This window comes from Clytia hemisphaerica, unplaced genomic scaffold, assembly GCF_902728285.1.
Source record: "Clytia hemisphaerica strain Z4C2 unplaced genomic scaffold, Clytia hemisphaerica genome assembly, whole genome shotgun sequence".
Taxonomy (NCBI): Eukaryota; Metazoa; Cnidaria; class Hydrozoa; order Leptothecata; family Clytiidae; genus Clytia; species Clytia hemisphaerica.
In genome coordinates this window covers 372825-396745 of record NW_027104122.1, presented here as the reverse complement: position 1 = coordinate 396745, position 23921 = coordinate 372825, and the positions used below count along the sequence as shown (strand labels likewise).

Below are 23921 nucleotides of genomic sequence, written 5' to 3'. Positions count from 1 at the left end.
TTCCAAATATGGAGTAAGTATAGCCATATAAGGTAAAAGATTAGCTTCACGGCTAGAAATCCGTAGAGTTTCTTAGCTAGTTACATCTTCCGTAAAAGCGCGGGCTATAAAATATACGGTCTATATAGCCATATAAGGAAAAAGATTAGCTTCACGGCTAGAAATCCGTGGAGTTTCTTAGCTAGTTATATCTTCCGTAAAAGCGCGGGCAATAAAATATACGGTCTATCACGTTGCTATGTGAACGGATTTAAAGAAAAATGGCGGATTCCCAATATAAACAAAAACACAAGGAACAAAAATGTGTCACATATTATTTTCCTATTTTTCCCTCCCGATTAACCATTTTACTTTTTATACAGACATATAATGATTAATAACTGAAGAAAGAAGCTAAGCTCGAAGGCCAAAATCATTTACTACACAGAAAACATGAATTTATTGAGGACAAAAAACTGGTAATGAAAATATCAGCCGCTCAATAGTCAATATTAAAAAGGAACCCAAAGAAATGGAAGATAGGATAATGTCAATATTTTCATAATGAGGTTTAGTGTTAATTGAAGAGGTGCTTGTGATAAATTTAATGTATATAAATCTGAATGAAATTAGAATGATTCATTTTATCATATGATGGTGTCAATAACAACTATAACCATTTCCTATTTACAACATATAATAAAAATGATGGAAAATTGTTGCTGCTTCTTCTTGTGCAGCGCAGCCCGCAACCAAAGTAAAGTATCGAAGAGAAACGTATAAGGCGGCAATAACAAATATCCTCGTTGGGTCTAAAAAGTGAGTCGGCCGGTCTAAAAAGTGAGTCAGACGATCGTCCTAAAAAGTGAGTCGATGGGTGGTTCGGTCAGTGGAATGGCCGTCGGTCGGTCGGTCGGTCGGTCGGTCGGTCGGTCGGTCGGTCGGTCGGTCGGTCGGTCGGTCGGTCGGTCGGTTGTTGAACGAACATATTGTGTTTGCCGCCTATAAAGACTACCAAATTACTTAGATGTATTACCATAACATGCAGCAAAAATATGCCACTCTCAATTTTTCAAGAGGGGTAAAGTAAATGTTTCCATTGGTCGGTCTTTGGTCTTTGTTTATTTTGTTAGGGTGGTTGGTTGCGATAAGCCCCATAATAATTTCTGAAGAACAACCGTACAAATCCATAACAAAATGTTCTCTATTTTAAGAAACAGGAATACCATGACCATTAGCATTACACCATTCCCTATCCATTTACAAACGATGGCACCAGTGACCAGAGCAGAGAGACCAGATGTACAATTCTTTCAAATTATTACTTTTTTCTGTTGCTGAAATGAAATATATAATAAATCAATCAATATTAAGAAACCAAAGAAAGAAAAAGCAAAATAGCTGTTCTGTTTATTTACTTTTACGAAAATTACCAGTAAAGTAGCATTTCGAAAACGAAGATACGCTTCCGAACCGGGCGACGTTTCCCGATCGGCACGGAACCGTAGGCATGTTTTCCGGTGCCGTGTCTCAAACGAAACGTACTCCGCCTCGAAAAAAGAAGACTGTACTGTTTTCCCGCTCGGAGCTCGATCTAAAAAGAGACTTGGAAAAAAATCCATAATGGCCTCCCCACGGCTCATAGAAAATTAGACTTTTAGTATATAGATGAACAATAAATTATTATAAGAAGGAAAGAAGGAGAAGACAAAATAACTTACTAACTACTATTCCTTCTTCTACTTTGACATTCATTGTGTATGAAACAGGGACATGAATAATGATATAATATATATTTTTTGTATTATATAATCTATGACGATTGTTAAATCGTGAAAAAAAACTGAATTTTCATTTTTAGTACCCGCATATCATTGAAATTTTGTAAATTTTGCTTACGCGCATGCGTTTGCCAAAAGAGTCGCATTACTTGACATCATTTCAACCAGAGAACCGCTACTTTTATTACGCCGGATACCCGTGGATTCGGTTAAACTACTTAGAGGTTTATTGTCCAATTTTGTAGGTAGTGGAGGAGCGTTTGTATCGATACTTGACATGCGCAGATGTCGTTGTGAACAACGAGAAAAACAAATCTGTTCGAGTTACGGACTAAGGTTTATAAGCCATTGTTAACTGAATGGACGAAAAAACTTGTTCGAGTTAAAGAGACATTCGAGTTATAGAGGTTCGAGTAATGAAATATGTAATGAGAAAAAACTTGGTATATAGTAACAACAATAATAAAAGTCATGTAAAAATAAAGCCTTTAAGGGTATTTTCTAGGCTTCCCCAAAGTGCATTATAAAATTCAACAGGAGACGGTGCATATATATATAATACATGAGAAAAAAAATACCTACGAAAAAAAATAAAAACCCTTTCTAACTATTTTCTTTCTTATTGTATTGTATTATATTAGATTGTTTGTTTTATTTACTTACTTGCTGAAAGATGGGCTATAAAGTATCTTATAAGGATAAAATTTCATTAATGGGTCGTGTATTATAATTGAAATTCTCCATATTTTTCTAAAGAAATAATTTTCTAATGACATAACACTGAAGTCCGATTGATTGGACTATAAAAAACAAATAAAAGAAAACCTGAGAGGGTGTTGAGAATTTAATGTAAATGTAAAAGTTAGGTATTCGTATTCTGACGAAAATTGTGGTTTCAGACTGAAATAAATACCGTTTGATTGTTTTCTAGGCAACCACGCCTCATTTTAAAGATTTTGGGCGATTAACCAATAGTTACCCAGTTTTGGATCGGGCAGATCATCAGTACCCTCTTCATCTGCTACGTCAGTGTTTTCGCAAGTCATCTCCTTCTCTGTCAGATTGCTCATTTGATTACCAATTTCAACAAGAGGATGTAGATTATGTCAACTATTCATACTATTCGGTGATTGACATTCTACATGTAACTCGACTTGCCGTAGCTACCGGTGGGGGGAGGGGGTTTTAAATAAATTTTCTGATAATTATGACGGATGAATTATGTGTCTTACCAACTTCTGCAAAACACAGCGATTCCATTTCAACCAGTTTATCAAGAGAATAATACAAACGATGGAACAAGATTGTCACGAATGGATCGTTCCATTTTCGTATCATACAGTGGATGAATATTTCCAGGGGGTAAAAAGTTATTCTAATTAATTTTAGTTCTTTACCCTTAAAGGTGTGAAGAAGAATTTGATTATCTTCATTCCAATTTACCGTCGCACCCGCCGAGTAGAGTGTTGTTGAACACATCAAAAGCCCTTTGGATGGTGGGGGAAGGTAAAAATTGTATATTGTAAGCCCAAAGAAGGAAATATTACCACTTTTCTATGATCAAAACTCGGAAAACCGCATATTCATGTTTTGTGACGTCATTTTGGCCCTAAGTGACGTCATCGAAAGGGTAATAAACTTTTCACTTCACTGAAATCAATTTGTCATTTATCCAAAAGATTCTCTTGATGATTTCCGATCCAATGAGGGGTCATCTATTGCTTAAATCTTTCTCAAACTCGAGATATTGTATTTTTTAGGTTTTGATGACGTCATCGGACCCAAAATGCCCCAATTTGAATATGTATATTTTCTAAAGTTTCTTTATACCCACTCTTACCTTTCCCAACTTATTCTCTATTAAATTCCCGATCCAATGAGGGGTCAACCATCTCCTAACTCCTTTCCAATCTCGAGATATCGCCTTATTGAGTTTCATAGCTATCTTCCGTAAAAGTCCGGGCTATAAAATATACGGTCTATCACGTTGCTATGTGAACGGATTTAAAGAAAAATGGCGGATTCCCAATGTAAACAAAAAACACAGGGAACAAAAATGTGTCACAGATTAGAAAAAGTTTTTTTTCCTATTTTCCTTCCCGATTAACCATTTTACTTTTTATATAGACATAATGATTAACAACTGAATACTTTAAAAGCAAGAAGTTAAGCTTGAAGGCCAAAACCATTTACTACACAGACAACATGAATTTATTGAGTACAAAAAACTGGTACGGTATAAAATGAAAATATCAGCCGCTCAATACTACAAAGGAACCCAAAGAAATGGAAGATAGGATAATGTCAATATTTTTTATAATGAGGTTTAGTGTTAATTGAAGAGGTGCTAGTGATAAATTTAATGTATATAAATCTGAATGAAATTAGAATGATTCATTTTATCATATAATGGTGTCAATAATAACTATATCCTTTTCCTATTTACAACATAATAAAAATGATGGAAAATAAAGTGTTCTTATAAAACAAAGAGTCGGTTGGTCTAAAACGTGAGTCGGTCGGTCGGTCTAAAAAAGTGAGTCGGTCGATCGGTCTAAAAGTGAGTCGGATCGGTCGGTCTAAAAAAGTGAGTCGGTCGGTCTAAAAAGTGAGTCGGTCAGTCGGTCTAAAAATTGAGTCGACGGTCGGTCTACAAAAAGTGAGGCGGTCGGTCTACAAAGTGAGGCGGTCGGTCGGGCTACAAAGTGAGGCGGTCGGTCAATCTAAAAAGTGAGGCGGTCAGTCGGTCTAAAAATTGAGCGGTCGGTCTACAAAAAGTGAGGCGGTCGGTCTACAAAGTGAGGTGGTCGGTCGGGCTACAAAGTGAGGCGGTCGGTCAATCTAAAAAGTGAGGCGGTCGGTCGGTCTACAAAGTGAGGCGGTCGGTCGGTCTACAAAGTGAAGCGCTCGGTCAGTCTACAAAGTGAGGCGGTCGGTCGGTCTACAAAGTGAAGCGGTCGGTCAGTCTACAAAGTGAGGCGGTCGGTCGGTCTACAAAGTGAGGCGGTCGGTCTACAAAGTGAGGTGGTCGGTCGGTCTACAAAGTGAGGCGGTCGGTCGGTCAACAAAGTGAGGCGGTCGGTCGGTCTACTACAAAGTGAGGCGGTCGGTCGGTCTACAAAGTGAGGCGGTCGGTCGGGACATATTTGTGATTGCCGCCTACAAAGACTACCAAATTACTTGGATGTATTACCATGCAGCAAAAATATGCCACCCTCAATTTTCAAGAGGGCTAAAGTAAATGTTTCCATTGGTCGGTCTTTGTTCTTTGTTTATTTTGTTAAGATGGTTGGTTGCGATAAGCCCCATAATAATTTCTGAAGAACAACTGTACAAATCCATAACAAAATGTTCTCTATTTAAGAAACAGGATACCATGACCATTAGACCATTCCCTATCCATGTACAAACGATGGCACCAGTGACCAGAGCAGAGAGACCAGATCAATCAATGAGCTTCTTGCTTTTCTATTTACTTTTACGAAAATTACCAGTAAAGTAGAATTTCGAAAACGGAGATACGCTTCCGAACCGCGCGACGTTTCCCGATCGGCAAGGAACCGTAGGCTATTTTCCGGTGCCGTGTCTCCAAAGAAACGTACTCCGCCTCGAAAAAAGGACTCTCTACTGTTTTCCCGCTCGGAGCTCGATTCAAAAAGAGACTTGGAAAAAAATTCATAATGGCCACCCCACGGCTCATAGAAAATTAGACTTTTAGTATATAGATGAACAATAAATTATTATAAGAAGGAAAGAAGGAGAAGACAAAATAACTTACTAACTACTATTCCTTCTTCTACTTTGACATTGTGTATGAAACAGGGACATGAATAATGATATAATATATATTTTTTTGTATTATATAATCTATGACGATTGTTAAATCGTGAAAAAAAACTGAATTTTCATTTTTAGTACCCGCATATCATTGAAATTTTGTAAATTTTGCTTACGCGCATGCGTTTGCCAAAAGAGTCGCATTACTTGACATCATTTCAACCAGAGAACCGCTACTTTTATTACGCCGGATACCCGTGGATTCGGTTAAACTACTTAGAGGTTTATTGTCCAATTTTGTAGGTAGTGGAGGAGCGTTTGTATCGATACTTGACATGCGCAGATGTCGTTGTGAACAACGAGAAAAACAAATCTGTTCGAGTTACGGACTAAGGTTTATAAGCCATTGTTAACTGAATGGACGAAAAAACTTGTTCGAGTTAAAGAGACATTCGAGTTATAGAGGTTCGAGTAATGAAATATGTAATGAGAAAAAACTTGGTATATAGTAACAACAATAATAAAAGTCATGTAAAAATAAAGCCTTTAAGGGTATTTCTAGGCTTCCCAAAGTGCATTATAAAATTCAACAGGAGACGGTGCATATAATATAATACATGAGAAAAAAAATACCTACGAAAAAAAATAAAAACCCTTTCTAACTATTTTCTTTCTTATTGTATTGTATTATATTAGATTGTTTGTTTTATTTACTTACTTGCTGAAAGATGGGCTATAAAGTATCTTATAAGGATAAAATTTCATTAATGGGTCGTGTATTATAATTGAAATTCTCCATATTTTTCTAAAGAAATTAATTTTCTAATGACATAACACTGAAGTCCGATTGATTGGACTATAAAAAACAAATAAAAGAAAACCTGAGAGGGTGTTGAGAATTTAATGTAAATGTAAAAGTTAGGTATTCGTATTCTGACGAAAATTGTGGTTTCAGACTGAAATAAATACCGTTTGATTGTTTTCTAGGCAACCACGCCTCATTTTAAAGATTTTGGGCGATTAACCAATAGTTACCCAGTTTTGGATCGGGCAGATCATCAGTACCCTCTTCATCTGCTACGTCAGTGTTTTCGCAAGTCATCTCCTTCTCTGTCAGATTGCTCATTTGATTACCAATTTCAACAAGAGGATGTAGATTATGTCAACTATTCATACTATTCGGTGATTGACATTCTACATGTAACTCGACTTGCCGTAGCTACCGGTGGGGGGAGGGGGTTTTAAATAAATTTTCTGATAATTATGACGGATGAATTATGTGTCTTACCAACTTCTGCAAAACACAGCGATTCCATTTCAACCAGTTTATCAAGAGAATAATACAAACGATGGAACAAGATTGTCACGAATGGATCGTTCCATTTTCGTATCATACAGTGGATGAATATTTCCAGGGGGTAAAAAGTTATTCTAATTAATTTTAGTTCTTTTACCCTTAAAGGTGTGAAGAAGAATTTGATTATCTTCATTCCAATTTACCGTCGCACCCGCCGAGTAGAGTGTTGTTGAACACATCAAAAGCCCTTTGGATGGTGGGGGAAGGTAAAAATTGTATATTGTAAGCCCAAAGAAGGAAATATTACCACTTTTCTATGATCAAAACTCGGAAAACCGCATATTTCATGTTTTGTGACGTCATTTTGGCCCTAAGTGACGTCATCGAAAGGGTAATAAACTTTTCACTTCACTGAAATCAATTTGTCATTTATCCAAAAGATTCTCTTGATGATTTCCGATCCAATGAGGGGTCATCTATTGCTTAAATCTTTCTCAAACTCGAGATATTGTATTTTTTAGGTTTTGATGACGTCATCGGACCCAAAATGCCCCAATTTGAATATGTATATTTTCTAAAGTTTCTTTATACCCACTCTTACCTTTCCCAACTTATTCTCTATTAAATTCCCGATCCAATGAGGGGTCAACCATCTCCTAACTCCTTTCCAATCTCGAGATATCGCCTTATTGAGTTTCATAGCTATCTTCCGTAAAAGTCCGGGCTATAAAATATACGGTCTATCACGTTGCTATGTGAACGGATTTAAAGAAAAATGGCGGATTCCCAATGTAAACAAAAAACACAGGGAACAAAAATGTGTCACAGATTAGAAAAAGTTTTTTTTCCTATTTTCCTTCCCGATTAACCATTTTACTTTTTATATAGACATAATGATAACAACTGAATACTTTAAAAGCAAGAAGTTAAGCTTGAAGGCCAAAACATTTACTACACAGACAACATGAATTTATTGAGTACAAAAACTGGTACGGTATAAAATGAAAATATCAGCCGCTCAATACTACAAAGGAACCCAAAGAAATGGAAGATAGGATAATGTCAATATTTTTTATAATGAGGTTTAGTGTTAATTGAAGAGGTGCTAGTGATAAATTTAATGTATATAAATCTGAATGAAATTAGAATGATTCATTTTATCATATAATGGTGTCAATAATAACTATATCCTTTTCCTATTTACAACATAATAAAAATGATGGAAAATAAAGTGTTCTTATAAAACAAAGAGTCGGTTGGTCTAAAACGTGAGTCGGTCGGTCGGTCTAAAAAAGTGAGTCGGTCGATCGGTCTAAAAGTGAGTCGGATCGGTCGGTCTAAAAAAGTGAGTCGGTCGGTCTAAAAAGTGAGTCGGTCAGTCCCAGCCGGCACAAGATGTTTTAGCGACGTCTCAGCTGAATCTTAATTACATCTTCCAAAGATGCATTCGATAATGCATTTCAAAGATCTCTTAACAACGTCTCCTGAAATCTTGAAATCGCCGAGTTTTCTTTTTTGTTTCTTATCTTATGACGATATGTTTTAAAGACGTCTCCGTCGAAGATGTTGATTACGTCACTCATCTCATCTCACAACGAAATGTTTTAAAGACATCTCCGTTGAAGATGTTGATTACGTCACTAGATTCCAAGCTTCTCGTCTTCTGCGAGACGGGTTCGAGACATACCCAAGACCGCGCCATTTTTTTATCGGTACGGGGGCTCTTTTCATGGCAAATCGTCATAATTCGGAGGTAAACTATTTTATTTCGACCCCCCGGAACACAGTATTTTTTTTTTGTCTTCGATCAATTTGTGCGGGAAAATTGGCAGTCTTCGTTTTGCAAACAAGAAGAAAGACATCTCCTTCATCAAGACACTCTCCTTCTTACAAAGAATCAAAAACAATATATCAAGAAGTAAGTAATTTATTCACTAATGTTTTTTTAGCCCGTGTTCGGCAGTCCTGTGAAGGCTATAGGCTTCATATTTGTTTATAGTCGTTCACTGTTCACAGTTTCAAAAAGAAGAAAAAGAAGGCAGGAGTTTTTATGGAAAGAATGAAGAGATTTTCGGTTGTATTTTTACCTTTTATTTCTCTTGCTCCCACCAAAACAAAAATAATTAGTGCCTGTTCCATTCTATCTAACACAAAAAGACATCTATTCTATAGCTATTGCATTATTTTTGTCTGCCTTAAACTACTTTTTGTGATAAAAGCTGAAAGCCTTGTTTTTTCTGCCACTGTTTTTTATGTGTCTCTTTTTTGTCCTCCCTTCTTGTATAATTGTTTTTTGTTTTTGATTTGAGTCTGACATTATTGGATAACAAATCGATTATCACACAATTATGTAATTGAAAGCATATAACTAGGTAGGCAGACGATATCATCCACCAGGATGCAAGTGAAATTTTTCAATCTGCAGACCTAGACAGGGGTTCAATTATTAATAGTTAGGATTAGAGGTGGGTTGGAGATTGAAAGTCACATCATAAGGCCAAAGGCCTTCTTAGAGGCATTCGTCGTACTCCTGAGGCTGAGCGTTAACTTAAGATCCCTTGTAGGGGCACCGAACTGGTAGGGGCACCGAACTGGTAGGGTTGGGAGCTTTCTTGATTAACGTCTGTAAATTGCAAGCTATATACAACTATTTGTGAATGACATCCTTCTGTTGTGTCTCGTTGGCGCAGAAGCGGTTGGCTGGGTATTGGGTTTGTGAACCAAGGTTACTTGCATTTGGTGGTTCCAGCCGAGGTTGGAGACGTATTTCACCGGTACGGGCAAATTTCAGAAAAATACTTGAAACAGTTAGAAACACTTTAAGAGAAAGTCTGAAAATCAGGATAGAAGATTAGAAATTAGAAAATAGGGGGTAAATAAGCGAGGATGCATGCTGGTGGATAATATCGTTTGCCAACCATATAACTAACTAGGCGGTCGTAATCGATAAAATCAATCATTGATTTAAATCAATAGATAATCGATATTCACAATTTTGTTAACCTCAATTAATTATAATAAATAAAAAAAATAAATAATAGTAAAAAATATATAATCATGTATATATGTAATAAAGGTTTTTATATGACTCTTATTATTTTTATTATTATTTTTTATACCTATGTAGCGAGAATGGGCCTTTGGGCCTGATGTTGTTTAAAAATATATATAGATAGATAGATAGATTATTAGCTATCTATCTAAAAGTCTAATGTGAGTGAGCCGTGGCGGGGCCATTATGGATTTTTTTCCAAGTCTCTTTTTAAATCGAGCTCCGAGCGGGAAAACAGGAGTGTTCTATTTCGAGGCGGAGTACGTTTCTTTTGAGACACGTCACCCGAAAACATGCGTACGGTACTCAATTTTCCTTGCCGATTGGGAAACGTCGCCCGGTTCGGAAGCGTAGCCCGGTTCGGAAGCGTATTTATGATCGGACCATACTGCTTTCTAACAGTCAAAATAAAGATGGCGGCAAAAATAAACAACTGGTTGCTAATGCTCTTTTGCCATTTTTCTTTGGTTTTTATGCTTTAATGCAGTTGAATTGATTTGATTTTTGTGTGATTGTTACAAGAAATGGTTGATGATGAAGTTTTATTATTATTCTTTCCTGGATTTGATGCTTCGTTTGGTTTGGCAAGAGAGATGCAATCTCTTGTATTCTTGAAAAACAGGACATTTTATCAACTTTCACAACAAACTTATCTCAATTTTGGCCGTATATTTACACAAATTCTAACAAGGACGCAATATTTTTGGATAAATCTGACCATGCTAGGTACTATATTTGAAAAATTAAATACTTGCAACATCAAAAAAGTTTGAACTCACTTTTTTATGATGGTTGTCAGAGTAGATGCACCAAATGGTTGTGGTTGGATAAAAACTGGTTAGCTTTGAAGTAAAAATTTAAACCCGGAGCAGAATTTACTGATCTTGGTATTTTAAAATGCATTTTAAACGTGGAAAACCTTTGCTTGTGAATTTGGACATTTTTTTACGTGCGTTTAAAACGTGATAATTTTTGTTGTTAATTTGGTCGTATTTTCTTCTACGTGCATTTTGAACGTGAAACCTTTGGTTGTGAATTTGTACATTTTATTCCACATGCGTTTAAAACGTGGAAATTTTTGCTCTGAATTTTGACATTTTATTCCACATGCGTTTAAAACGTGGAAATTTTTGCTCTGAATTTGGACATTTTCTTCCACGTGCGTTTAAAATGTGGAAAACTTTCACTTTTGTCGTAAACTTGACATTTTCTTCCACATGCATTTAAAAAAATGTAAAAAGTTTTCCAGTCAGGCAAACAAAAAGATGTGTGTTTTCGGAATGTGGGTGAAGAAAAAAAGCTTTCATGCAGCCGGCCAGCAAAAAAAATTTATTTGCTTTTTTTGATAACTTAAGTAATAAGATCATTGAAATAGAACTTTAAAGATAACTTTATATACAAACAATATTCGCAGTATGAAGTAAGCCCTGATATGTATCAACTACTAACAAACAAATCTTGATTTACAAGTGGGAATATCTATAACCAAACTACTTTAATAGCTTGAATGCTCCAACTTGAGTTTTTATATGATGAACTATATAGATGAACCAATAGTCTGCGGCCGGGTTATAAAGTTATTTTTTCTTTTGCATTACACTTTTTTTATATAATAACCAGTTAAATTTTTCTGAGCCTCAAATGTTCTTATTTGTTTTTGCACTTTGAGCCTCTAATCATGTTCTTATTAATAGGATGAAGTGAGGTATTTTAGGCATTATACTCATTTTTATTTCTTTGACCCCTAAATTGCTTGAAATTGAGTTGTTTCAGGCTCAGCATTGTTCTTAAATTGTTCTTTTTATTGGCGATTTTGAGGAAACATGAAATATTCGAATTTTCGAGCTACTTTAATTTAAGGTACTATGAGTTTTGTAAAAGTGTTTGCCACGCTATAGAGCAAAAGCATATCAAGGTTTTCTTGACTTTACGTACGCCACCTCTGTTACACTTTGTTGTGATCAAACAAAAATATTAAAGCTCAGGAGAAAAAAGATTTTTCTGGTACCGCGGAGATATAGTCATCCATAACAGATAAAGAGGAAGTTTTGATTTTAAACTTGTTTGCAGGGAATTTTAAGGGTCTGTAGTATGACTTGGTGCAAGTTATGATGTTTAACAAACTAATCGAAAATGAATGATGATCAAACTATTAATTTGTGCCTTTGAACAAATTTTTAACAAAATGTTTGTTACAATTATTTGTTGGTAATTTTTATTTTAGTTTTCAAATTATTGTATAAATCATGATATTTTCACGTAAGTAATCCAAAAACAATGATTTCAAGGACTAATCTTACTCATCTTGATTTTTTTTTTACAAATAAAATTGTTAGAAGATGTTATTGACATTGCATCAAAAGAATTTCTATAAAATTTCTGTCTGGACATATAATCCAAAATCTTAAAAATTCTCTTTTTAAATTACATACAATACATTTTGTAAGTTTATCATTAAAAAAAAAAAACTGCCATAAACATGATTTAAAATCAAATTTACCTGCAAGTTTTAGGATCACTTAAAATACTGGGTTGGTATCCAGCGCGGTTAATCTGACCATGAATTTTGGTATTTCAACTCTTATTTAAAAATGTTTGCTTTTTATGCTTCTTTTAGAATGAGTTCGATCGCAAATATTTTTTTAAAACAAAATTCAATAAAAATTCAGCTCCAACCTTAAGGAAACTTATTTTGCAAAAACTAATTTTGAAGAAATTTGCATACTGTATTGAGAAAAATTAAGTCCTTCTAAGGTAGTTTTGTCTTTTTGCTGATAATTTCTTTAAAATTCTTTAAAATTTAACTCAAACTTCAATTTCACTTTAAAAAGTCACACTCAAATTGTCTACTCATGATGACTGGCCAAAATGGCTAGGTTCTTGGAATCTATACAAAATAACTTGTTCTTGTCAATCAAGTCATGGATTTTAAATTCTATTCTATTTTGTTGACAGAAATCTTCAGTTTTTTATTCATAACACTCTATTTTTCATGATTCCATAGTGTGAGGAGGGCTTTATAAAAAGAACTCTTCAAAAAATGGCAAAACAGGAGAATTGATTTAATCAAAAATAAAATTTTTATCCAACCAATCATTTAACAAAATGTTTGGACTTTTCTCTTTGTAAATATCTAATTGCTTTGTGAATACTTTTTGTTTAAAAAATTCAAAATTTTGTCATATTATTTTGATTCAAGCATTCATTTTAAATCTTCATGAGAGATCTCAGAAAAACACTAGCCCTTGCTTGTTTTAATGTGTGTCAAGTGATATAAGATCTCAATGAAAGACATTGAAGTCTGTCTTAAAATTATGTGGACACTATACTGTTTTAACATTTTCTCTACACTCATTTTCCTTGTCATTTTTCTTCAAAACTATCTTTTCAACTGTTTATTATGGCATAAATTGGCGCTGAGAAAATGTTAGGAAAGTAAAGTATCCATAAAATTTTGAAACAGACTTTAAAAGAATTCAAATTTAGTTGGAAGCATCTCTCTATTTCAAAATTCTGCAATTAGAGCCAAGTGTGTGATTGTAACCTCGATTCATTTTCCTCTCTTAAAGTTAATGGATGAGTCAAAGAAAAGAAATAAACGAAGGAGAGTACAGAAGTTGGCCGATAAATTATTTGGTGAAGCCTCTCCTAAAGTCTTAGTTACTGAAGCTGCTCCTTTCCAAGTTACTGAAGATGTTCCTATTCAACTTAATGTTTCCCAAGATTTAGACAATATTTATGAACAGTCTGATTTTGGAAGTACTTTCAGCTCTTCAGATGAATCATTTGATACCACTATAGAAGCACTCTCGTCTGAGAATGATGATGATCTTGGCATTCTCTTTTGTGATACAGTATTGGATAAAAATGCACAGTTACAGTCTGACTTAAGAAATGTCGCCACAAAATATAGATTGAGTCGAAGCTGTGTAAACGACTTACTTTCGTCCCTCATTGATTATGGAGTTGAAATACCAAAAGACTCGAGAACACTTCTTAAAACTCAAAGGACTGTTGATGACATAATTCACAATCCTGGGGAGGAAAGTTCCTACAGATATTTTGGCATTGAAGATAACTTGCAATTATTGTTATCAGAAAACCTTATTGATTTTCCTGAAAATAAATTAAGACTTCTTGTAAACATAGATGGTGTCCCTATTTCAAAGTCATCTAATGCACAACTTTGGCCCATCCTAGGTGCTGTATTTAAATCAAAGTATGTTTTTCCGATTGCTATTTTTTATGGAACTAGTAAACCTTCCTCAGCTGCAGATTTTTTATCAGATTTTGTGGACGAGGTTATCAATTTAAGAAGAAATGGAATCACCTTTCAAGGAACTGTTTTACTGTTTGAGCTTAAAGCACTTATTTGTGATGCACCAGCTAGATCATTTGTGAAATGCACTATTGGTCATGCTGGCTATAATGCGTGTGAGCGCTGTGAGGTGAGAGGTGAAAGAAAGGAAAACAGAACTGTGTATGACTCTTTTAATGATGATCCACTTAGGACTGTTGAAAAATTCAATGAATTAGGATATGAGCATCATCAACATGATTTGTCACCACTCATTCCAATAGTTAACTGTATTGATGATTTTCCTTTGGATTACATGCATATGGTACTACTTGGTGTTGTAAAAAGAGCATTGGTTTTTATCTTAAAAGGAGACAAAATTTGCAAAGTATCCCGTCGACAAGCTATTGAGATTTCGAATCGGTTGATCTCTTTACGTAGAAATATCCCTTCCAACTTTAACCGAAAGCCACGCCCTCTAGATGAACTTTGCTACTGGAAAGCTACAGAGTTCCGTCTATTTTTGATTTATCTTGGACCTGTGGTATTGAAAAAGATGGTTTCAAGCAAACTTTACCGACACTTTTTAGCGTTACATGTTGCGTTAACAATTCTGTTACAAGAACATATTGAACTACATCCTGAACTTGTGGTATATGCAAGAGATCTTTTGAAATGGTTTTCTAAAACTTCAAAGTCTGTATATGGCCCTCTTTTCAATGTTTACAATGTTCATTCCATTGTCCATATTGCTGACGATGTATTGAAACATGAATGCTCACTCAATGAAATTTCAGCTTTTCGATTTGAGAACTACATGCAAACTTTGAAAAAGATGGTTCGCAATGGAAGTAATCCAATCACTCAAATCGTTAAAAGGCTTGGGGAGATACAAATTAACAGCTCTCTACTGTCAGATAAACCGAAAAAGTGCTTTAAGGTAAACTCAAGGGATTGTTTCTTTTTGACGATTGGCGGAGATGTGTGCGAAATCAAGAAGGAAACCGACAATGGCTACGAGTGTCAAGTTATAAAACGGAAATATTTTGAATCCTTCTACACTTTTCCAATAGAATCTATGAAGCTTGATATCCTGTACTTGCGAAGTTCTACAAAAATTAATAGAAAAACTGAATCATTTACCATATCTTCAATTAAAAAGAAAATGATCAGACTCTTTTACAAAAACAACTTTATTTTTTTCCCTCTATTACATGATGTAGAAAATAATATGTATTAAATTATTTTTGTTTTTTACTCTGCTGACTTGATACTTAATTTAGGTCATTAAAATATGTTCATCGCTAGGAGTAGGGGCCTTGTTGCTGTTAGTACGTTCGTTTTGAAGGGAGTCTTTCTAAATAATCTCTAATAATAATTTTCATTGTTATTTTTATATATCTAAGCATATTCCGAGCCGCTGAATTGGAAGTCAGCAACTAGAAGTGTGAAGAAGGCTATTAGGATTCCTAAACTGTGACATTTGCAACCAATATTGTCTCTTCAAGTTCGCCTACTCGAATTACAACTGTTATAATTTTAAAGAAAACTTTCAATAATCACAGGAAGAAATAATACAAAGTTCGCTATGGATGTTTTGGTGAATTCACGGTCAAAAGCTACAATGAAATTGCAAACTGCAGTTTTTCACCATGAATTAATCAATGAATTCAGTGAACTTTTTAGATTTTATCCTGTGAATGGGGGGAGGGAATCTTGTAAGGATTATGATAATGAAAATTAATATATTTTGATTAGTTTAAGTACTTATATCCATTTTAAGCATAATTTTTCTTTCAACATTAACTGCAAAAAATTAACTTATTTAATTTGTTGAAAATTGCTCTTATATACTTATTTTTCACTTGATTAAATAATAACGGAAAGATTAATATTTGTGTTCCTGTCATCAAGTTAGACCCATTTTTCATACAACTCAAGTTTAAATTTTAGCATTTTTTCACTTTAAAAATGTATCTCAATTTCCGTTTTTTTTTCTTCAGCTATGGATTCGCATACAACTCAAGTTTAAATTTTAGCATTTTTTCACTTTAAAAATGTATCTTAATTTCCGTTTTTTTTCTTCAGCTATGGATTCGCATCTTGAAGAATTCTGCTGTGTTGCTTTTGTGGAAAATGGCTCAAAAAAGATGGGAACAGTTCTATCGAAGTGGATTTTAAATGGAATTTTGTATTGGCCAAAAACAAATTTCCATCTGCTAATGAAACAACGTGCTCCACCAAAAGAAACGTGGTATCAAATTGCAGATCACTCTATCTTGTATACTGGTAATTATCTTTAATCAAGTCATTTTATAACCGTTTAGTTGCTCTAATTAAAAAAAGACACTTAAAAATCTTTGTCTTACAATAATGGAATCTTTCATTCATTTTAACTTCTCGTCCTAAATTTCCAGTTTTTTTGTTTTAAGGGAGTTATGAAAGCTGTATCGCCATCGACAGCTCAACTGAAACTGAAGGTGAAGTTGGAGACGAGTTGCAAGCTGGCAAAGTGAACGACGTGAGCTTTTCCAGTGAGGAGTCCGATGCAGAGTCCGATTTGGGTGGAGATTATCTGAATGGCACTGGTGGAAACATTCCTTTGTTTCCTCAAAAGTACGCATCGCCAAAAGATGGACTCTCGATCAAACCGTATGTATTAATATCATATGTTTAAGTGTTACAATTGGAGACAGCTATAATCATCGAAGAGCACATCATTTTAATCCTTCTTGAATGAAATTTGAATATGGTCTGCTTCTTTTTTTTACATTAAAATCTAAACTTCGAATCTTCAAATATTCTTTCTAAGTATAAATTTGACCAGGGATATTTCAATATTGCATTATTTTTCATACAGGGATGGTACTTCAAATTCCAAACAGACACCTGGTGCTTCAAATTTAATTTCTAATCTGAATTCATCGAATCCTGATTCGAGGTGAATAATATAATAATAATTGAATCCAAATTTAATTCATAATACCTTTCGTGTTAATTTTTTGCGTGTTAATTTCAAGGCCGTTTCAGTACAATTCTAACAATTGTATTATTGGTGTTCTTAGTAATTAAATATTGGTATCACGGCTGTACACATCCCCTAAAAAGATTTTAGATATAATTTTTTGGCCTATATCGTAGGTTTTAGTAGATTTATAAAATAATTTTGTTAAATTTACGTTTGTTTTAGGCATCAACAAAAGTCGATTCAACTTTCATCTCCGAACTCATTGAACGAATCTTCGCCGGTTTTGTAAGTTGACTAAACTATTTCGTCGTAATGTCAGGGCTCTGTCCATACATACTTTTTTAATAAGAATAGTGTACTTTGGCTGATGTTGTGCATTAATCTTCTTTTTCTATTGTTCTAAACAGTAGTACTTTTCCTACATTTTTTTACCCACTTTAGTCGGAGCCCTTAATACTTTTGAACTCAATTAATTTGGACTGCAGTTGTGATTTAGTGATGATAAAAAAGTGATATCCTTTGATACCATTTGATACCCATTTTGACGTTGTTGATGACTTCGAACCTCCATATATCGATAACATATCAGGAATAAAAAAGTGATGGTTTAATATTTAAGACAGAGTACACCCTTTTTAAGATGAAAAAACAAATTATACCGTGTGTATTTTTAGATACAAATCTTTATAATACTAAATCTTTTCAGACCGAACTATCTTGGTGGAACTCCTAAAGCCGTCAAAAGATCTGCATCAAGGTAATTTCTGAATAAATAGTCATTGAGGTACTCCAGAAGCATGAGGATTTATGATTCATATTTTGTCTTTTTTAACTCTTTTGAGAAGCAATGTTTTAGCACTTAAAGGTCATAACTTTTGATGTAGTTAACCAAATTTGATAAATTACCCCTCAAAATATATTCCAATAGATCAATTTATTATTTGGTTCTTCAGCTATTCCTTCAATAGTATTCGTTTTATTTATTAGAAGACAAGAAGAAGAGGAGAGCTTGGAACTTATTGATGCGGCGAAGATTATGGGTCAGTTTATGTTAGTTTTGTGTACTCCTAGCGAAGTCCTGATATACAGTTTTCTTTGTAAAGCTTATGTGATATTATAGGAGTCAGAAATTTTGATTTTAGTAATAAACTAAATTTTAAGACATCTCTGTCAGGAAATTAAGCATTAAAAACGTTTGTCAGGGACCGATGGTTTAGTCTTTAAGATGCTCTTTCTGTAAACAGTTTTTATGAAATGTGTTGACTTTTATAAGAACATTCACTAGCCTTAAATTTGGCAAAGAAACTAAGAACAAGCTCAGCCTCGGAATTTTCTGAGGACATTTAAAAGCAACCTTTTTTGGCACTGTTAATACAGAAAGGCATGTTTTCCAGAATATTTTACTCTTTTTCAGCAAAAAGCTTGTTTAGAAGATTTTCAAGGTTTTTTTGAAGATAGAAGTTTTGCTTTGGAAGTACTGTCAAAAAGAACATTTTAAGAACAGCTGAATAACATGAAGCCTTAAAATTCCCAAAACTTAAGAACAATTGAGCCTTAGTCAAAATTTACTGGTTCTTTTAAAAAGTGATTGTAGTTCATCAGTTTAGGCCTTTGAATTTTATCAATGCATTGCTTAAAAAGCTAACCGCTGTCTTTTCTATCTTCAGAACAATTTAAAATGTTGTACGATCGGCAAAACAAGATCATGACAGAAATTGTAAAATTAAGAGCACACATCGACAACAAGATGGCATCTCTTCCCATCGAAGACGATCAATTCCAGCTTCCAGAAGTAGACAGCCAACAAGAAATGGATACCTTGGAAGAAAATCTAAATGATCCTGATTTCTTAACAAAGTTTGTAAGTATGATTAATTCAGTTAATTTCAATTTAGCTGTCAGAAAAAACGAAATTCGAATCCCCAGCCATAAAAAATATGGGAATATCGATCCCCATTGAGTTTTGGTCCGTAAATTTTACCTTCACTAGCTAATAAAATCCCACCGGGTCTGTGAGAAGGGGGTGTCTGATTGACACCAAAAAACAGCGAACAAACAAACATCCTGTTTCATCATAGTAAATTACAGTATCTGAAGACTTTGTGTCTTATCTTTGCACTGAGTAGATGCTTTTGAACGTTTTTTCACAGTGATTATGCTCTGAAATTGAAGAATTACCTCTTTGAAAATGGTGATATTATCTCAGTAAATTTTTCTTTTTTCTTATCTACATCTTCATTTTGAAAGATTTTTTCAACTTTCTTTTTGATAATATCCACTTCCGAGTTAATTTTTCGACCGGCACCTGCATCTCTATCAAATTGAAGGTGAAATTAAATTCGATCTCTTTTTATAGAAATCTCGTATCGCACGAATTGGCGGGGTTGAATATGGTGATGCTACAATTCTAGTGATGGAAAAGTAAGTAGTGATAAAAGAGATCCTTCGGTCTTCTAGATATTTAAATGTCTAATAACAAAGATCTTTCAATACGGAAAACGATAGTGCTTCAAATCTTGAGATGGTGATTTTCAGCTTATAGTTCTGAATGTTTTCTGACTACTGGTTTTGTACGTCCGATGTTTATTATGCATGGTTCTTCAACGAGGCAAAGGAAAACAATGCCCCATTTAATTGCAACATTTTTTAAATAAAAAGACTTGTCCTTATTTGTTTTTTTCGAACGTGCATAGCAATTCCTTTAAATTAAAGTTAACTAAACAAAGACCAAGTTTTTTCCCAAATGGGGTAGATCCAAGTGGGTCACAGAGGCAGGGGTGTTGTGTTACATCGTTCTCTTTAAGAAATCACAATTCAAAATACATAGATCATTTTCAAAACTTTTTTTCTTTAGATTTTTTACAAGAGCTTTCTTAAGCACCTGTAACATGGAAGGAAACAACGGGAAGTTTGCCTTCAAGAAATCCAAGGCTTATTCTGCAATTAGTGGTAATTTGTTTCTACTTTTTAAAATTTAGTGACTGGTTGATTCTAATGAATAATCAAATAAAAAAGAAGGCTGTTTCTTACAATCAATCAAGCCCAATCTAGTGTACCAAATATCTATCCTACGAAGAAGATTTTAATGATCTCAATAGGTTTCTCAGATTAAGAAAGTAAGGTGACTGATATCTATTCTTGTTTTATTTTTCCCTGTGTTAATGCAAATCTTTTTGTCGGTTTTGCCAACAAATCTCTCTCTCTAAAGATTTTACTATTATTTTATTTCTTTCAATAGATGTTCTAGTGAAAAAGTATGGCACAACGGAAGATAATGTTGGGAAGAAAGTTGCCAACAAATTGCGAAACGCCCCTGGACAGAAAGGTGGACTTGGCAGAAAGAAGTAGAAAGTTTATTTATTTATTTTATTTTTATGTGTAGATTTGAATAGGGTTTTGCTTACTACTTCCCATAATAAAACATGGACCTGACTGGATTAATTTTTATTTTTGTTAAGTCACAATATAACATTGAATTCAAGGATTCTTAGCCAAAGTAGCACTAGCAAAAAATTTCACACGTATAGGTTTTTGGGATTCTGGCTTCTTTACGTTATTACTTTCATTTTCCTAGGGATTTTTAAACTCACTACTTTGAATTGTGAAAATTTGATTTTAGATTTACAGATAAGTGTATTTTTAATTGTAATTATCTGTTTGAGTAATCAATTATTGTGTAAATGTTCCACTGTAAATTACTATTTATTTATTAATATTAATATAAATTCTATTCTATAAATTTTCTTAATTTTCATTATTTTTTTATTGAAACGGTATTTATTCAAAAATTTCCGTAATAGATCTCTGACCAAAGGATGGTTTAATACTATAACATAAACTTGTGTTTCTAATGTTTTTTTTTCCTTCTCCCATTCTAATGTTTTTTTTTCCTTCTCCCATTGACAATCAGTATGTTAGTATGTACAAAACGTCAAAGAAAGTGAGCGAGATTACGCTGATAGTCCGAACATTGAATTTAATGATCTCTTTCGGAAATCTCCGTGAAAAGCCAAAACTAAAATCTTGTACGTATCTTATCTGAGATGCATTTGAAACGGACATTAAATAGCATTGAATACGTCTTGAAAACATCTTAAAGTGGTTTTGCTACAGATCTTCGTAAGGATCGTGAGAAAGTATTGAATACGTCTTGAAGACATCTTAAAGAGGATTTGCTGCAGATCTTCGCAAAGATGTCTTGAAAGCGGACATTTAAGACCCAACGGAGACATCTTTTAAACGTATCCGCGCATTCGATAACGCGTATTTAATACGTTGCTAAAACATCTTAGTGCCGGCTGGGGTCGGTCTAAAAATTGAGTCGACGGTCGGTCTACAAAAAGTGAGGCGGTCGGTCTACAAAGTGAGGCGGTCGGTCGGGCTACAAAGTGAGGCGGTCGGTCAATCTAAAAAGTGAGGCGGTCAGTCGGTCTAAAAATTGAGCGGTCGGTCTACAAAAAGTGAGGCGGTCGGTCTACAAAGTGAGGTGGTCGGTCGGGCTACAAAGTGAGGCGGTCGGTCAATCTAAAAAGTGAGGCGGTCGGTCGGTCTACAAAGTGAGGCGGTCGGTCGGTCTACAAAGTGAAGCGCTCGGTCAGTCTACAAAGTGAGGCGGTCGGTCGGTCTACAAAGTGAAGCGGTCGGTCAGTCTACAAAGTGAGGCGGTCGGTCGGTCTACAAAGTGAGGCGGTCGGTCTACAAAGTGAGGTGGTCGGTCGGTCTACAAAGTGAGGCGGTCGGTCGGTCAACAAAGTGAGGCGGTCGGTCGGTCTACTACAAAGTGAGGCGGTCGGTCGGTCTACAAAGTGAGGCGGTCGGTCGGGACATATTTGTGATTGCCGCCTACAAAGACTACCAAATTACTTGGATGTATTACCATGCAGCAAAAATATGCCACCCTCAATTTTCAAGAGGGCTAAAGTAAATGTTTCCATTGGTCGGTCTTTGTTCTTTGTTTATTTTGTTAAGATGGTTGGTTGCGATAAGCCCCATAATAATTTCTGAAGAACAACTGTACAAATCCATAACAAAATGTTCTCTATTTAAGAAACAGGATACCATGACCATTAGACCATTCCCTATCCATGTACAAACGATGGCACCAGTGACCAGAGCAGAGAGACCAGATCAATCAATGAGCTTCTTGCTTTTCTATTTACTTTTACGAAAATTACCAGTAAAGTAGAATTTCGAAAACGGAGATACGCTTCCGAACCGCGCGACGTTTCCCGATCGGCAAGGAACCGTAGGCTATTTTCCGGTGCCGTGTCTCCAAAGAAACGTACTCCGCCTCGAAAAAAGGACTCTCTACTGTTTTCCCGCTCGGAGCTCGATTCAAAAAGAGACTTGGAAAAAAATTCATAATGGCCACCCCACGGCTCATAGAAAATTAGACTTTTAGTATATAGATGAACAATAAATTATTATAAGAAGGAAAGAAGGAGAAGACAAAATAACTTACTAACTACTATTCCTTCTTCTACTTTGACATTGTGTATGAAACAGGGACATGAATAATGATATAATATATATTTTTTGTATTATATAATCTATGACGATTGTTAAATCGTGAAAAAAAACTGAATTTTCATTTTTAGTACCCGCATATCATTGAAATTTTGTAAATTTTGCTTACGCGCATGCGTTTGCCAAAAGAGTCGCATTACTTGACATCATTTCAACCAGAGAACCGCTACTTTTATTACGCCGGATACCCGTGGATTCGGTTAAACTACTTAGAGGTTTATTGTCCAATTTTGTAGGTAGTGGAGGAGCGTTTGTATCGATACTTGACATGCGCAGATGTCGTTGTGAACAACGAGAAAAACAAATCTGTTCGAGTTACGGACTAAGGTTTATAAGCCATTGTTAACTGAATGGACGAAAAAAACTTGTTCGAGTTAAAGAGACATTCGAGTTATAGAGGTTCGAGTAATGAAATATGTAATGAGAAAAAACTTGGTATATAGTAACAACAATAATAAAAGTCATGTAAAAATAAAGCCTTTAAGGGTATTTTCTAGGCTTCCCCAAAGTGCATTATAAAATTCAACAGGAGACGGTGCATATATATATAATACATGAGAAAAAAAATACCTACGAAAAAAAATAAAAACCCTTTCTAACTATTTTCTTTCTTATTGTATTGTATTATATTAGATTGTTTGTTTTATTTACTTACTTGCTGAAAGATGGGCTATAAAGTATCTTATAAGGATAAAATTTCATTAATGGGTCGTGTATTATAATTGAAATTCTCCATATTTTTCTAAAGAAATTAATTTTCTAATGACATAACACTGAAGTCCGATTGATTGGACTATAAAAAACAAATAAAAGAAAACCTGAGAGGGTGTTGAGAATTTAATGTAAATGTAAAAGTTAGGTATTCGTATTCTGACGAAAATTGTGGTTTCAGACTGAAATAAATACCGTTTGATTGTTTTCTAGGCAACCACGCCTCATTTTAAAGATTTTGGGCGATTAACCAATAGTTACCCAGTTTTGGATCGGGCAGATCATCAGTACCCTCTTCATCTGCTACGTCAGTGTTTTCGCAAGTCATCTCCTTCTCTGTCAGATTGCTCATTTGATTACCAATTTCAACAAGAGGATGTAGATTATGTCAACTATTCATACTATTCGGTGATTGACATTCTACATGTAACTCGACTTGCCGTAGCTACCGGTGGGGGGAGGGGGTTTTAAATAAATTTTCTGATAATTATGACGGATGAATTATGTGTCTTACCAACTTCTGCAAAACACAG

At 34.6% G+C, this 23921-nt stretch overlaps 1 protein-coding gene across 1 annotated transcript; it reads left to right on the top strand.

Moving 5' to 3' along the window:
• Positions 1 to 16254: 16254 nt before the first annotated feature.
• Positions 16255 to 20576, top strand: LOC136813532 (uncharacterized). The gene is made up of 10 exons (XM_067070048.1): positions 16255 to 16472; positions 16616 to 16835; positions 17044 to 17124; positions 17374 to 17436; positions 17858 to 17908; positions 18139 to 18191; positions 18819 to 19012; positions 19508 to 19572; positions 20006 to 20100; positions 20390 to 20576. Exons 1-10 carry the CDS (start codon positions 16274 to 16276, stop codon positions 20497 to 20499), a joined length of 1131 nt encoding a protein of 376 aa, XP_066926149.1. The 5' UTR covers positions 16255 to 16273; the 3' UTR covers positions 20500 to 20576.
• Positions 20577 to 23921: the final 3345 nt, after the last annotated feature.

Bases quoted from the DNA above. Each gene is read 5' to 3' on its own strand.
- LOC136813532 (XM_067070048.1), top strand. From the start codon at position 16,274: ATGGATTCGCATCTTGAAGAATTCTGCTGTGTTGCTTTTGTGGAAAAT. The intron at 17,437-17,857 runs GTAAGTTGACTA...AAATCTTTTCAG, and splicing joins AACGAATCTTCGCCGGTTTT to ACCGAACTATCTTGGTGGAA. The intron at 17,909-18,138 runs GTAATTTCTGAA...TTTATTTATTAG, and splicing joins GTCAAAAGATCTGCATCAAG to AAGACAAGAAGAAGAGGAGA.